This window comes from Marmota marmota, unplaced genomic scaffold, assembly GCF_001458135.2.
Source record: "Marmota marmota marmota unplaced genomic scaffold, marMar, whole genome shotgun sequence".
In the NCBI taxonomy this organism is placed as follows: domain Eukaryota; kingdom Metazoa; phylum Chordata; class Mammalia; order Rodentia; family Sciuridae; genus Marmota; species Marmota marmota.
In genome coordinates, this window is record NW_026000249.1 from 21,091,367 (window position 1) to 21,108,988 (window position 17,622).

General features: G+C 32.6%; 1 protein-coding gene across 1 annotated transcript in view; it reads right to left on the reverse strand.

Moving 5' to 3' along the window:
- Dmd (dystrophin) overlaps nt 1–17,622 on the reverse strand; it is a 1,737,386-nt gene that overhangs the window by 1,468,982 nt on the left and 250,782 nt on the right. Inside the window, exon 13 of the mRNA XM_048796385.1 lies at nt 11,590–11,765. Within this exon, the coding sequence (XP_048652342.1) occupies nt 11,590–11,765 (176 nt within the window). The remainder of the gene's footprint in view (nt 1–11,589; nt 11,766–17,622) is intronic.

Here is a 17,622-nt window from a genome sequence, read left to right on the forward strand (position 1 = left end):
GCCATTATTACTAGAGTGAGATGAAATTTTGGTGTAATTTTCATTTTTACATTTCTCTAATTGAAAGAAACTTTTTTTCCAGTTAAAAAGATCCCTGTATTTAAAGAAAGCCATATACTCCCAAGGGAGCCTGGAGTCTACCTAAAACTTCAAAATGTACAATGGTCATAATCTAAAGCACACGGTTTTCATAGAGACACTTTGGCATATTTTTAACAGTCTCCATCAAGCTTTAACTACAACTACAGAATTTGATAAAAATTCTCTTTATCTCATTACAATATAGGAAAGCATGGGGTTTACAAATGCAGTAGCCTGAGCAAGGCTGTTCATGTCCAAAGCCTGTCTGCATTGTTTCTTATATCACTTTGGAGAAGAAAGTTCACCTAAACTTTTGACTCATTTTTCTCACTAGCAAAGGAGGACAATAATACAATTTATTTTGTAAAGTCATTTTAGGGTAAAATTCTACCTTCTTTCTCTATCCCAATACACTAATATGCACAAAATGCTGATAAGAGAGGGTAATATATAGTCAGAACCACATACATGCTAATTACAGTGACTAGTACTTCTATGAACATTTCTTAATTGGGTTTAAGCCACTTCTAACTTTCTCATGTGAGAGGGTGGTCATATTTGGTTTAGTGTTGTTTTGTTTTGTTAAAGACTGATAAGGTTAAGAAAAAAAGTCATTATTGAAATGACAAGAATAAAAGTTACAAACACAGCTTAAACAAAGATAATAAAACAACAAAGAAAAAACATCAACGGTAAAATAATTTCATTCATTTTACCCTTCAATGCGGGAATTAGCAAATTATGATCCAACGGACAAATATGGCCCACCAACTGTTTTTGTAAATAAAATTTTATTGGAATACATCCATGCTCACTCATTTAATATGCTTATGGCTACTTTCTAGCTACAGCAGCAGACTTGAGCGATTGGAAAAGAAACTGTATGGTACAGAAGTACTAAAATATTTATTCTCTATCCCTGCAGAGAAAAATTTGCTGACCTCTGTCCTGCTGTACACAGTGAAGGGAAGATGGCTGCTTCCAACTCTCAAGTGAGAGCTAAACAGTATTATTCACATTGGCCATACTGCATTGTGAGAGTCTCTCTCCATCACACCTCCCCCACCCCATTAAAGAGCACTGGATCTCCATGACTTAGAAGATTAAAGTCTATACTCCTTAGTTTGGCATTCCTTTCTTTATATGAACCCAAGGTACCTTTTCAACCAACCTATCATATACTTCCTTTAACCACACTTCTGCTGTAAGGCAAGCAAAAATGCTTACAATCCTATGTAAGCTGTGTTTGTGTATGAACTGTCCTCTGTATTTGAATTATTATATTGGATCATCTTGCGTCTGATGCCTCTCCACAGATACTAATTTCACAGGAGCCTTCCATGTCCAAGTGTCAAGCCAGGTGTGAGCTTTTCTTCCCTGAAACTTTCTAATATCTTATTGGTAATTTTTGTTTCATGACTTAGTTTATGGTAGAATGTAAGCTTTCTGAGGGAAGACTTACGTAAGGGAGGTTCACACTCACAGCAACTGGTGTACTTTACAAATCATAGAGGTTCATTAGTTCTTGGTTGAGTAATTTAAAAAATTAGCATGGAAACAAATGTTGCTGTGACTTTCTTTCTGAAATACTGTGGACTCCTACTGACTACAGAAAAATTCAAAGAAACCCACCACATACTGGATGTGCCTTGGACCCTGTGGGAGGCAATTTAAACTTTAAACACTCTCAGTGTGAAAGCTGGCTGAGTTTAAAGAACTTCAACATGCTTTTATGTTGTGGGTCTTTAAAGTTTAAATAACTTCTAGTCAGGGTTCAGAAACTATCTAGTGCAATGTGGAAAGCCATTTAAATCTGATGTGTTCTTACTGCCCCACTGCCACTTCCCGGGCACCATGACCTGTTTCAATCCATCTACTTCTTTTAGTGAGCATCTCTATGAACTTTACTTAAAACACAAAGTAAATCTCACTGCTTTACAAAGCCTGTTCTTAGTCAGTTGGGCTGCCATAATATAATACTGAATGACTTAAGCAAGAAACATCTATTTCTCATGGTTTTATAGGCTAGAGTTCTAAGAACAAGGTCCAAGTAGGGTCAGTTTCTGGTGAGAGTCTGCTGTCTAGCTTGAAGATGGCTTCTTTCTTGCTGGGTCCTCACACGGTAGGGAGAAAGCAAGCACATTTTCCAAAGTCTCTTGTTATATGAGTCCTAATACACTCATGGTGAGCCCATCAACATGAATTCATTTAACTCTAAGTCTCAAAAACTCCATCTCCAAATACCATCCCACACTGAGAATTGGAGTTCCAATGAGTCAATTTTGGAAGGACTCAATTCAGTCCAAAGCAGACATTCATCATTTTGTATCTATGTGGTGGCATGTATGCTCACTTACACAGATACAGATTTCTAATTAGAAAACACTGTTGTAAGAATATTCACAGAAGATGCCAGAGTAAAAATAACATTTTCTATTATCATGTAAATGTAGTAATGAGAAGATAACTCTTCAAATTAATAATTAGTAACTCAGTTTTCTCCAAATAGCCCCCTGCTCCCAGTCTAATTTCTCACCTGGCAGTCTTAACTGTGTTTAAATTCCTATTAGAAGGCCCAGCCCTTGGGCTCTGGTCACATAACTTGGCCTATACTGTTGTTACTCCAGCTCTGGAATCTTAGTAGCTTTCTGATGCTGACAATGTTTGAAGTTGCCTCTCCATCTCCTGTGTTGCTTCCAAATTCCCTATCACCTGCTTAAACAATACCCAGTATTATGTCTCCTCTCTTTGACACACCTAAAGTAACTTCTGTTTTACTAATGTGACTATGGCAAAATTCTGACAAATATCTGTTCAATATCCAATGGAGAGTCACCCAATACCCACTATGTGCTAACTTCTGGAAAATGCACTGTAGTTTAAAGATGAAAATAAATGATTACTGACCTCAAAAAGATAACCAAAAATACAGGATTACAAAAGGAGTCATTATAATACAATTTTGGAAAGTGTTTTAATGGAAATATTTAAAAGGCTGAGAAATGCCTGGGATATTACTTTCTCAGAGACAAGGTAGTCAGTTGGGAGGCAAGGAATGTAGAAATAGAAAAAGGAAAGTTATGAAAAAAGAATCTTAGGTAAAGAGAACATTAGAAAAGAGAAACAGCAGCCTTGGAGAATATAGAACTTTGGGAGATCAAAGAGTGGTTAATTAAAATTGAAGTGTAGGGTAGTGCCATTCCAAATGTAGTCTGTGGACAGTCTGTGAACCGTTGTTTACCGGTCTATGAGAGGAAAGGAGTTTTCACCGGAGAATTAATCAATTAAGTCACTAAGCACACTATTCCATCTGATTTTATTTTTAATTGCCAAATTTCTTGATGGAGGAAGCAGTGCATTGATTTATATTCAGCTCAAGTTCCTTATCTAATTATGGACTGGTAATAAACAGTTTTCAAACTATTTTGAGTATCACTGGAATATAAAAAAAAAGACAGGGGAGAAGGAAGTGAAGCTAGAGATTTAGGCAGTGGAAGATCATAAAGGAATTCTATGATGTGCATTTCAAGAATTATGGGCAGAGGAATGATCTAATTAAATTGCATTATAAGATATCTCCCAGGAAATTGTGAAGAGTATGGATAAGAAAGGTGAGACTAGTGGCAGAGAAACCAGTTAAGAATTTCATGCAGAAAATTATCAGAGACTAAAATAGGGAGAAGCCAGTATTGATGCAGAAGAAGGAATAAATTAAAGAGAATTTAACAGATATATCTGAAGAGGGATTTAGTGATGTGGCAGATAAGGAGACAACTGTGAATGGCTGCAGAGGATGCTTATTATGCAAGTCTAGGGGCAGCATTCTTCAAGACTATCATGTAAATGACTCTAGATTTGTCCAATCCCAACTAAAGAGCCACATTCTGATTCCTGTAAGAAATCCAAGTATACTTAGCCAATAAGCATTTGTATTATACAGGTATGAACATCAGGGGTAAGGGTGAGCTAGGAATATTAATTTGGGAATTAGATGATATATATGACTGATAAAGCAAAGATTATTAATAATATTGCTTGGGAAAAGAAAGGGCCACAAAAAGAAAATAAAATCAAAATGTGAGTCTTGTGGAAACTGACATTAAAGTGATAAGAGGAGGAGTTTGACAAGACACAGTCAGAAAGCCAGGTGGAGAAAAGAAACAGGAGAGAACAATGTCCCAGAAACTGAGGGGAAGGAAAAAAACTCAAGAAAGGACTAATCATCACTGTCAAGCACAGCACAAAGGTCAAGAAGGATAAGAACTGAAGAGTGACCTTTGGAGCTGGCAATTAAGAAGCTCTCTGGCGACCTTGCTGAGAGCAGTTTCAGTGCTTGATATACAGAATGAAGGGTGAAGGAAAGAATCAAAAGTAAGGAAATAGAGATCTTCTGAATAAAACTTGGCTTTGCTCACACTCAACTATGCTTCTTCTTATAGATGAATAAGTAAATATAATTATCATTTTCCTCATTCAGAAAACAAACCAAACTATACATGTTACAGCTCTGGGAATGTGGCTCTGTCTTCCTGCTTGTTGGTTTCTTTTAATGCCTTACATTCTGAAAGAGTACATTTTCATACAGCTGCAATAGCTAGATATTCAGAGCTATATGTAGTGTCTCATAGGACCAGTTCCCATTATACTGCATTTCTTTATATTTTTAATAGACATACTGATTGTTTATATTTTGGGGTATAATTGCTGTTTCAATACATTTATACATTGTGTAATTATACTATCAGGGTAATTAGCATATCCATCACCTCAAATATTTTTCATTTACTTGTAGGAAGAACATTCAAAATTCTCTTCTACCTATTTTGAAATATACATTATCGTTAACTGTGGACACCCTATTGTATAACAGAACACCAAAACTTTTTCGTCATGTTGAAAAACACCCATTAGTCATTGACTATACAGAAGATTTCATGCCAGATCAGGAGTAAGAAATGGACTCAAGCCCAGGGAAGCTTTGTATCTAGTAGATGAAACAGTCATCTGAATAAGATCATTGCAACATAAATCAGGAATCAAATCATAAGATGGAACAATGGCATCACTTGGACTAACTGTAGTAGATAGTCCCTGTATTTGGTCTGGTATGGAGAAAGTAAATAAGAAGTCAAGTTGTAACAGAGCTCCCTACTGAACTGATTTTCAAAATATGGGCCCTGAACCAGCAGCACCACCATCATTCAGGAACATGTTAGACATTGAAAATCTAGTGTCCCACTCCAGACCAACCATCAAAAAATCTGAAGGGGCCTTGAGGCTATCTTTTAATAAACCTTCTAGGTAACTTTGATATGTCCTAAAGTATGAGAACCAGTGTACTTATACAAGTATTCTCAAACTTGATGGTGTATCGCAATGAACTGCAGAGCTTGTAAAAGATTCTTTGGCCCACTAGCAGAGTTTCTGATATATCTGGTTTGGAAAGGCCCCCCAAATCTGCATTTCAAACAAGCTCCCAAGTTCCATGGGAGCTGTTTGCTGTTTGATACATTGCACTTTGAGTATACCTTCTCTAAGTATTCTGAGTTCCTTAGTTTGTCTCTAGAATTCATATTACTACATTCTTCAAAACATGGTTATGTACTTATTCTTGACCTATATGACAAAATAATTTTTAAAACATTAAAATGATAATTATCTCTGAGGATCTGAAGATAGTATGTAGGTTTCCATTCTTCATCAAAAATAGGTTATGAATTAAATTTGAGTTTATGACCAAGGTCATTTAACTATAAAAAGCAAGGTTTTGTAGCTATAACACTAGAATGGTAATGAGGAGACTCAGCACTAGTCTTTATTTTGCAACTGAAAGCAAGTTATTTAACCTTTCAAGACCTCAATTAACCTGTAATTGGACAAGGCTAGTTTCCTTAGGAAAAAAGAAGTAAATCATCTAAAATGTTTTGTTTTTCTGGGCTTTGCCACAGAGCAAAATGTCATTAGTTAGTCTAACACCCCAGGTATTTTAGGATCAATTTATCACAGAAATTAAAAAAAAATAGCTCATAGATTAATCATTTAATTTGATTCTCTGAATAAGTTGCTATTTTTAATGTATATCTTCCTGATTTTTAATCTGTAGATCCAAGTTAAAATAATAATGTTTTAGGCATGAATGTTATAAAATTGCAAAACAAGAATGTTTATCTAATACTTATCAATCTTTCCAAGGATGTGACACTAATTAATTTGACCTGGGCTGCAACTATAAAAAGAAAATGACATAAGAATCAACAACTGAAAAATAGAATATAAAAGAATAATTTAGGTCTATAGTCCAGCCAATTTATTCCATCATTAAATATGAATGTAGGACATGGCGAAAGAAAGCACACTTATACTCTGCTTATTCTGGAGATAAGAAAAACACATGAGGAGAATTTAGGTATTTCTAAATGCTTCAGGAATATCCTTGAGGTCAAAGATGCTCATTTATTAACACTTGACTTTGGGAAATTATTTCTTGAACTGGCATTTATTTTTAAAAATCTATTTAATTCACCATTGGTTTCACCTGGTTAGTACAAAAATGTAAATGAAGTTTTTTTGTGAAAAATCTCTAAAAATAACTACCACATTATTATGAACTAATCTCCTGGATAAATTCCTGTTAACTAGATAATAGATCTATTTTTAACACAGTCTGAGTTCCATACACTGATAATTACCTATATGTAAAATAATATCACTGAACTATAGGATAATTTAGTGTTAGAAATCATTACCTTGTGACCCAAAATCAAAGATGTTTGTAATTCTTAGTATAAAAAAGAACAATTTATACAGTAAATACTGCATTTGTAGAAACAATATAATTATTAAGGAATCAAGTAAACGTACCCTAGATAATTAAGAAACTATAGTACAAAGCTGCATTCTAAATCCCTTAATAGTTTTGATTAAATAATGATATCCTAATGGGTAAAATTATAATTATTAAAGAATATTAGAATGATCATGCATTTATTTTAAAAATTTCATGAAAAGCTACGTAAAATTCTTAAATCGTACTGGAATGTTAAATAATAGTTACTTTAATTAGTTGAACTGTGCCATTCATTCTTTCAACAAATATTTACTGGTTATTTATTGCATGTGTGGTATTAACTATAATAAAGTTTAAGTAAAACATAAATAAGTATAATAACAGGATTTCTATATTGTAATTGGTGTTAGGAGATTTTGTGTTAATGGCATTAAAGAATATACCAAAATGAACGGAACATAATATACTAGCAGAAGTGAAAAGCTCTTGGAGAAGCTAGACATAAACTTGTTTTTGTGTTGTTTTGGAGGTAATTAAAATATGAGCATTTCATATCTGAAGGGACAGCATAAAGGCAATATTGTTAGATAAATTAATTGTACAGAGATTAATTAGAAAGGGGGAGAAGCCTTACCATCATGAGTTAAATGGCTTATGTTATAGAGTTAGGCACTCATTATGATCAGAAAATAACTGAAATGATGGCACCTGCCCAATAATATGGTATAATAATAATAAATAAGAAGAGAAAGAGGTCAATGGAACTGGAAAAGTTGGTGATATATTCCAATGTGAAGAAGAAAACTAGAAGGTATTTGATATATATGTAAAGTTTGTGTTATGGTATTGATCTGGAATGTCCCCCAAAGCTCATGTTGAAAACATGCTCCCCATTGCAGCAAGGTTCAGAGGTGAGACTTTTAGGAAATGAATAAATTTGAGAGCTTGAAACTCATCAGTGGATTAATCCATTTGATGGATTAATAAGTTGAATATTCAACTGTAATAACTGTAGGCAGATGGGGCACGGCTGAAGGAATTAGGTCGCCAGGGAGACCTTAGTGGACTATCCCTGGTGTGTGTGTGTGTGTGTGTGTGTGTGATCTGCCTCTGGTTGCCATGAGAAGAGCAGCTTTTCTCTTTCATGCCCTTACATCATGATGTTTCTGTCATGGACTCCACCAACTATGGACTGAGACTTCTGAAACCATGGGGCAAAATAAATATTTCCTCCTGTAAATTGCTCTTGTCAGATATTTTGGTCACAGAAATGAAAACCTAACACAGTTTGAGATAATGTTTACTATGGGATTCTTTAAAAAAAGAGAGAGAGGAGAGAGAGAGAGAATTTTTAATATTTATTTTTTAGTTATTGGCGGACATAACATCTTTGTATGTGGTGCTGAGGATCGAACCTGGGCCGCATGCATGGCAGGCAAGCGCGCTACCGCTTGATCCACATCCCCAGCCCCTACTATGGGATTCATTTCACCAATTCTACATATTCACCATCTCCAACACAAACTCCATTATCATCACCTCTAGTACCTATAATTTCACCACCATCATTTCCACATATACTAATTTCACCATCTCCTCCACTTCTACCATAACTAAACCACCAGAAAATACTGCATTTTTTGAATGCATATTTTGTTATAGCCACCATATCTAATGATTCATACATAATACTCAGTGTTTTTATAAAGTGAGAATACTGAATCTGAAGCATGACCTTAAATAATTTTCCTAAGATCACAAATTAGTTATTAAACAGGCAAATTTCAAACCTGAGTAATTTTGATTCCAAAGGACATGATTTTTCCAATATTTGCTACTTCTTTAGATACCAAGGGTATGAATTATAACTAAAATATGTGTGCAACGTACAAGTGTATATGGTTAATTTGGGGCAATAAAAATCTAAAATGGAGGTAACAGCTGGGTGTAGAAATGGTAATACCCAAATCATAACTTTCGAACTCTAAAGCTGAAATTTGAGGGAGACAGTCAATGTAAAGTTTTATGATATGGGAGTCAGTCACTTAGAACCAGACTTGAATCAATGAAAGGAGATTATTCAGATAAAGAAGTCAGAAGGGGCAAAAAGAAGGATTTATGAGATACTCCAATAGGAATAAGGTAGAGAGAAAAACAAGTCAAGTGAAGCATGGTAAGGGGATGACTAGTATGTCATAGCAACTGAAAGATGACATGATTTTTTTAAAGAAATGAATTTAATAAATTGTCAAAATTATGGTATTCACAATGAAATGCTAGTGGTTCTCACATGAAATGAAAGCAGGATACTAGCTAACATAAGATGTCATTTTCCATGTTGCCTTTTTAACTGTTACAGTATTTTAACCAGATTCCATCCTATAGACAATTAGCAATTACTGAAGTTAATAATTTCTAAATGTTAGCTCTCTTTATTCAGTCTAAATACCTCAATCTAGAGTCATAGATAGAATATCCATATGATTATGCTGTCTAAAACAGGACACATTTGAAAGTTAGTGCTAAATAAAACTACGTTGGGACAATAGGTATAATTAGGTAGCTTCAAGGCAAACAAAGAAATAAGATCACCTGAGTCATATACATAATAAAGATGTATTTTATTACACAATTCAGATTCTGTAGCCCAGCCACCATAATTGAAATTTTAGCTCAGGTACTCTATAGTTGTATGTGATATGTTGGGTTATTGGGAAGAATAAATGCTATGAACTTAAATCATTGAATCTAGTGTTGAGCACACTACGAGTCCTCCAAAGTATTAGCTTTTATTTAAGGAATCTTTATATTCCAATTTGGACCTCTAATTCTAGCAATTACAACAACTACTAAGAACATATGATATAAAAAGAATTTAGGAGACAAAGTATTTCACAACTAGCAAATGTCCTGAAAACAAAACAAGTCAAAATAAACATTTGTAACCAAATAAATTGTCAAAACAAGAGCTAAGAATAAGCCTCTGGAAAACAGACTGACATGGGTCAACTTGCTTTGTTGCTTTCTCTATGAGGCAATCTCTGAAGACATTCAGAGGAGTAGGCATCTAGGTTGTACTCAGTTTGAAGAACTATTGGAAAGTTGTTGAATTCTTACAAAATATCCATAAATCCATGTTCAAACTAAGCATTGTCTATAGACAAGTATTTAATTTGATGTTAAATAAATGAATGTATATCCTACTAGGATTAATAAAAAGTAAATTCAGTAAGAGCTTTCCTGATTTACTTGTGCCATTATTGTTTTTTCCTCCACCAATAAGCATTAACATTTAAACTACCATCATGAGTACAGTACATGGAATTTGTTGCCCCAAATTGAATGATAACATTTAGTTTGAGAACCATTTGACTATAGCAAGGACCAACATTTTTTTTTTTTTAATGATGGGTCAGACAGTAAATATGTTAGGCTCTCTGGACTATACAATTTGTTACAGTTCTTCCAACACTACTTTGTAATGTGAAAACAACCACAGATAGAACATGTTTGAATAAGCACAGCTGTGTTCCACGGAATTTTCACTTATAGACATTGAAATATTACACAATTATGTGAAAATATTACAAAATATATTCTTCTCTTGGTTACTTTCAGCAATTTAAAAATGTAAAACCAATTATTAGCTCATGATCCATACAAAATCTATAGGCTGGATTTGGCCTGCAGGCCTTAGTTTGCTGACCCTTGGACTACAGAATTTGTTCCACCAAGCAGACACTACCAAGGAAGACAAGGCCCAATGATTTACTTTGAAATAGGAGGTCATAAGTTATGAATAAATGGAGGAGTCCTAAATAACACATTCAAATAACTTTTCTAGATGTTTCTTTTTCTTTGCTTAGAACATCTGACACACTATTTTTAGGTATGTGTTCTTCCCATACTTCTACTCCCTGGTATATGCAAATTCTAATGTCAAGTGTTCCATGCGTTCCTGAACATATGCTGCTTAGAAAAATGAAGCATATTCCAATGTTCTTTCTTCATCTTAGAATTACAATAACTGGAATAAAATGAAAATTGTACCATTTTTATGATTTTCATGCTAGCTTTGCCTTTATGAAATTTTATTGCCATCATTTTAATATATCCACAGATTTACATAATACCTAACTTATCTAAAATATCTAGTTGAAAATATCCACAAAAAGATCAGTTCAAAATTCTAGCACCTTCAAGATAAGACTTTATAAATATCAAAGAACAGGAAATCTGTTCTGTAATTACTCCTGATTTAGGATGTGCAGCTTGAGACATTATGTTCTCATAAACTAGCAGAATGGATCTCATCTATTAGAGGTATACTTCTTCATGAAAATGCACTTTCTATTACTGCAAGAAAGACAACTTATTGCAAAACTAAGGACTGAACAGGCAGTCCCTTTATAAGAAAAAAATGACACTTTCAGGATTAAAATGTATCCATTGCAGTATGTTGCCTGTGGTTTCTTCTTTTAATTCAGAAAACAGCGTTTTCATTAAGCATTCATTTATTGTTGGGATAATGATTTCTTGGGTAAATTTTAAAACTTACCTCATTATTCTTCTCACTGAATTAACTGGCATTACAGGCAAAGAAGACTTAGAAATGCTGTTTAAGCAAAAATACTACCATCAAAACAGCTGTAAAATGAGTTTTCATGCTTAACAATGAATCTTCATCTGAGAGTAAAGCCATGAATGAAATGCTCTCTCACCTTTTCCTAATTTCAGAATCCACAATGATCTGCCTCTTCTTTTGGGGAGGTGGTGGTGGAAGTTCCTCTTGGGCATGCTTTACCAGGATTTGTTCCCTTGTGGTCACCATAGTTACCGTTTCCATTACAGTTGTCTGTGTTAGTGATGGCTGAGTGGTGGTGACAGTCTGTGAAATCTGTGAGAAGTATTGAAACAGAGGTCAGACATTGCTTGAAAGACTTCAGTAAAGACTGCTTGGAGTAGTGAAGGAAAATAATGAGAAACTGTTCCTGCTTGTTGGTAGATTGACCTTCAGATCAAAATAGCACCATATTGAACCCAAATCAAATTGTTTTATCTGATTTTCGTTACGTTGACTAAAATAACAAAGCAAGGAAATCTCAAAACCAGAAGCAAATTTAGTGCCTCTTAAATTTATTGGTCAAAGTATATGAAATAAAGGGGCAAAGGAGAAAAATTTAGGGTGCTATTCTGATATATAATGTCACATTGTTTTAAAGTGTTTGCAACATTTACAGAAATTTTATTCAAGTATCTGGATGCAAATTCCAACATGTGGCAGACTGCAGATGTTTACTAATAGATTCTTAATAATTTAAAATGAAAATACTGGTGGAATTAAATTGGCCAAACTATCCTATACACATATATGAATATACTGTAGTGAATTTCATATATATATATCACCTAATTTTAAAATACATATATGTGTGTGTGTGTAACCTAATTTTTAAAAAGCTATAAATAAATACAAGGATGACCAATGGAGAAGAGGAAAGGGAATAGGGGACAAGAGGAGGGGAAGAAAAAGGAATTACTAGGGACTAAAGTGAAGCAAATTATATCCCATGCTTGTATGCTTATGGTAAAATGAACCCCAACATTATATATAAGTATAATAAACTAATAAAAAACTATACTAAAAATAAAAATAATACCTGGATATAAGCAAATGTATAAAACCAAGAAATATAAAATAAAATGCTTTATAAAAAGTTTTGATTATCATGTAAAATGAATTTTTTTTCACATACTTTTAAATAGTTATAAATTATTTTTAATCAAATACATGAAATGTCTTTTCAAATTACTATATAAGGTTAAAACAAAGTATCTATTATTTCATACATGTTTTTATGATCAACATTACTCGAATGCTAGGAATAATACTCCTGTTTTAAATTAGTAAATATATTCCAATATTTGAGGTTCCAAATTCATCACTGGAGATTCAGTTTGTAATCAATTTAATTTTCCATTCATAGTTTGTTTTTTTGGGGGGGTGTGACAGTTCATCAGCCTCTGGAATAATATGGTTTGTGACACAAATCATGGACAGTCATCATCTCAATACACAGCATTGAGAAGTTGTATAATGACTCACAATATTCCTCATATTATATATATATATATATATATATATATATATATATATATATACATAAATATATATATATATAATATACATTAGACTCACAATATTCTTCATATTATTTGACTCACAATGTTCTTCATATTATTTGACTCCCAATATTCTTCATATTATGGCCATAAAGTTACCTTTGGGTTATTAAACACTACCCTTCTGGTAATCCAACTTATTTGGAAGATCTGTTTCCAAGGAAACAACAAAAGGCCTGCATTGGATCAGCTTTAAGTTACAAGCACAAGGCCAATAATCTGGCTGGGGTCAAGATTAGTTTTATTGATTTTTCTGAAGTTCAAGAGATATGGGAAGGGTTTAGAATAATCTCCCTGCCTCATCCAATGATGACTGATCCCTTCAAAGGGAAGAAATGATAGAAGCCTCAGGGTTTTGTTATTTTAGTTTCCAAATTGGCAATTAGCAGTGAAGAGATGAATTCCTTTGCCATGGTACCCCACGTAAAAATAGTTTTGACATACATATTGGTAAAATGCTATCCTTTATACAAACCACAGCTTTACATAGGTGAAGGGTAGGAATTTCTATTTTGATAAGCTATTTAGGCTACCAATAAAAGGACACTAAGAGATACTTAATTGTTACATGTGTGAAGCACCCATTTTATCTTCTCTAAGATTTTCATAGTCATTCAGAATCAATCACTGAGCCTCAAGCAACTTGAATTATATAGTGCCATGATAAGATACATAAAAAGAGAAAGCAACTGTTTTTTTTAAATGCTTAAAATACAAACAACATACTTGCATCCAACACAAAGTGACCATTACATGAACAAATTTAATTCACTTGTAGTTAAAAAGAAAATGTAATTTATATTTGGATTCCAAGAGCATTTTATTGTAATATTTTTTTAATTATGAGCACACTTTTCTTTGCATACAATGACTCCTAGAAGAGAATACTGTCAGATTAGGAGATTATCTAATTTTGAATGTACAGGCAGCAGAATGCAGATTCTGAAATTATAAAACTATTTCTTTTACAGTTATATCTAATCTTTGCTACTGAATATTAGTTTTGAAATTATTTCCTACATATATTAGTAATATTTTATTATTGGTAAGTATTAAGAAATTGGATAGATATGCCTATGGAGGGTATAGTAAAGGGAAATTACACCATAATATATATGAAACTGCATTTAAGAAGATAGTAAATCTTATGAAAAGAAGAAAATATTAATTTTTATTAGACCAACAGTAAGGCATGGATCAATAATTGTTCTATACTCTCATCACTACAACATTATAATTGAAAATACTATTTCATTTCTTTTGGGATAGAGAAATAAGAAAACAACTGTACACTGACCCTGTAAATACAAGGTTGAACACATTATATATAAGAAAATAATAACTATTCTCATAACCTACTCCTTATAATTAGAATATAAAACAATTGGTCATATATTAAATTTCCCCATGGATTTTAGAAATGACTCAATTATATTATAATGATTCTAACACATAGACAGGAGAGGGATTATGGAGGCCATTTAACATAACCTCCTGCTTACTGTAAAATTTGCTACTTCCAGAAGCTGATAATGTTTTCCTTAGTATGGCAGCAATCTTTCTCAGTGGCAAAGGTGTTAACAACTTATGGAAGTCTTGTGACTTCCTCCAGTTAAAATATGTTTTGAATCTTGAAACACAGAAGAAATTAAGTATTTTTTCTACATGACAGTTTTAAAACATTTGAAGTCTGATAATCACAACTCTAATAAATCTCATTCCCAAGTCTAATATTGTCAGTTTTTTTGCTAGAACTACCTTTATATGACTGATACTTTAAATTCAATGTTTCCTGACTTTGGACACCATCTTCAGTCAAAGCAATCTAAAATTGTATAATTTATCCAACACCTAAACTGTAATGTTTCAATTAAATTCCAATTAAGTTGAACAGGTACACATTGGAAGGCATTTAGAAATGAGTAGAGTGGAATCTTTGCCTTTAGGAATTTTAGCAGGGAAGGCAATAATCACAAGAATAATTGTGAAATGTGTGCCATCTGAAAATTTTCAGTATGCAAAATAACTACATGTACTGAGCATACAGTAATCAATGAAATTTCTTTTGAAATGTTAGAAAAGCAGATTTTCCTCTGTGAGCATTTTAACATTTCAATTTATTTTGTTGCTGAAGGCTGTATATAACATTTTCCCCTGTTCATAGGGTTATTTTTAACAGTAAAATAATGGAAACAACATTAAGTCCGTAGGTGATGGTTTAAGTAAATTATGCTACATAAATGTGATAAAGTATTCATATTGCTACTATTTCAATAGTTTTGGAAAATGTTTGCATGATTGCATTGAGTAAACATTGGAAGATATAAACACTGGTACCTATTGTAAGTAGAGAAATTATAATTTACATGTGTAGTATATATTTCTGTATTATTTTGAGTTTCCAAATTTCTACCACAAAATATTTTGGACAAAATGTTGCTTTTATAAGCATAGGAAAGTTACAAAGCTTCAGGAAAGTTTTCCCAAGTTGTTTATATATAATCATATATAGGTTTTAATATATTTGCATATGTACATATATACACATATGTATAAACATACATTTTGAGTGTTCATTAATGTTTAATCAGTATTCATGCATTGTAATTTTACACTTTAAAACATACTACACAATCGTAACAACATCTTTAGCTGGTAATTGTTAACCAAGCTTAAAGGTATCTCCACAAACATGTTAGCACAAGGCATAAAAATCTGATGGTGTTAAGATTTATATCTCTAAGCAATGGAAAAGATTTATATGCTGAGCTGTGGGAGAATCCTTGGATAAAAGATCAGGTGCTCACAAAGATGGCTGTTATTAAGCACAAGGTTATAAAATGCTCTATTTCACAAAAGAGTACAAAGCAACTGCCATAACTAAGTGTAGCATACAATAAGTTCTAAAGTTCATGACAGTAGCTTGGTAACTAAATTTTAATATTAATTACTGTCCTGTTTTGATATTGATAATGAGGCAATAAAACTTCTTGAATAGGTACTGACATTGGAATCATGAGCACAATTAGAGTCAAATACTCAGAAGACATCATAAAAGAAACCATTCTTCCCTTTGAAATAAAATATAGGATAATTAAGAAGGTTCATTCTGTAAAACTGTCTCTTCCATTTTATGTATTTTGTTCCTCATTTCAAATTATCTTTAGTACAAAATATGTCAGAAAGAAGAAGTACATCTTAGCTTCTGGATTCATACTAAATACAGAATTTGAGCAACTGTATGAATTAACTGCACCTGCAAAAATTCAAAAGCAATGTAATTTATTTTTTCTCATCCACCTGACCTTCCTCTACATACCATCTGACATGGAAGTAATGAAATAAATTCTATAACTAGTGATGAATATTATCAGGTACATAGTTAGGAAAAGAACTTACATTTATCTTCATGTGTTATTTCATTTATTATCGGTAGATAGTGAATATATCATATAGATGTTAAGTATCATATCCTTATGCCATATTAATTACATATTCAAGAGTGAAATATAATAATTTTTGAGGCCAGTCTATTTTAAATAGAAAGAGGATTTTATTTTCATAGTCGTTGTCCAGCTGCCTCTGAAGTTGATACAGTGAGAGAGTTGGAATCTTTGTCAGTAATCCAAATTTTAATACAAAATTTCCAGCAAATAGAAACATTAGACATTTAGGACTATGAGGACCATATAGATATCTGTCTATCCTCGAATTTTAATTTTGTAAAACGAGAAGGAGAGGTTCTAAGAATTAACTCAGCCTTAATGTATTAAATTTTCACAATTCCAAGAGTTAACTCAGCCCTAATGTATTAATTTTTCACAGTGTTTTATATTGTTGTAGGTAATGAATTTATTACATAAACCTATTGCACCGCTATAGAAGTTCCATTCCAAATACTTTTTACAATTGTAGGTAGCAAAAGTATATAATTAATTTCCAAAGTAATTTGAACTGTAATTTCAAAATTTTCTAATAAAACTTACACCCTGATAAATGAACCAAAGAACACTCTATAAGTTGAGGTAGTTAATGCATAAATTTCAACAAGATGGAATCCTAAAATAAGTGAAGGAATTTTGTTTTAATTCTAGTTTTTATAAAAACATATTTTTTTAATTGGCAGCAGGCTTCTAAGGCTTGGCAAGCTTTCAGAAATGACTAAAAAGGCTTGTCAACTAAAAGCCTTTCGAGTATTTTAATTAAAATTACTAGTAAAAAAAGAATAGAGGCAAACCAATTGTAACTACATCACATATATCAATAAGTCTGCAATCTAATGAATGCTTTGAGAGTGGATACAGCCTAATGAATGCTTTGAATGGATATAGCCAGAATGTGAATATAAAATATTTTGTCACAAGTAAAAATTAAAATATTTAAAGAATAAAAATTGAATTAGAAAAAAGGACAAATAAATTTCCACCTTAATAGATTGCATCCTTCAATCTGCATTTGGGAATAATGAGAATCACTGGCTTATCTAGCCATGCTTTACATTAGCCATGTGTCTGTTAAGGGTTAAATCATTCAGCAGGACATAAATGATATAGAATAGGTGTATATATATA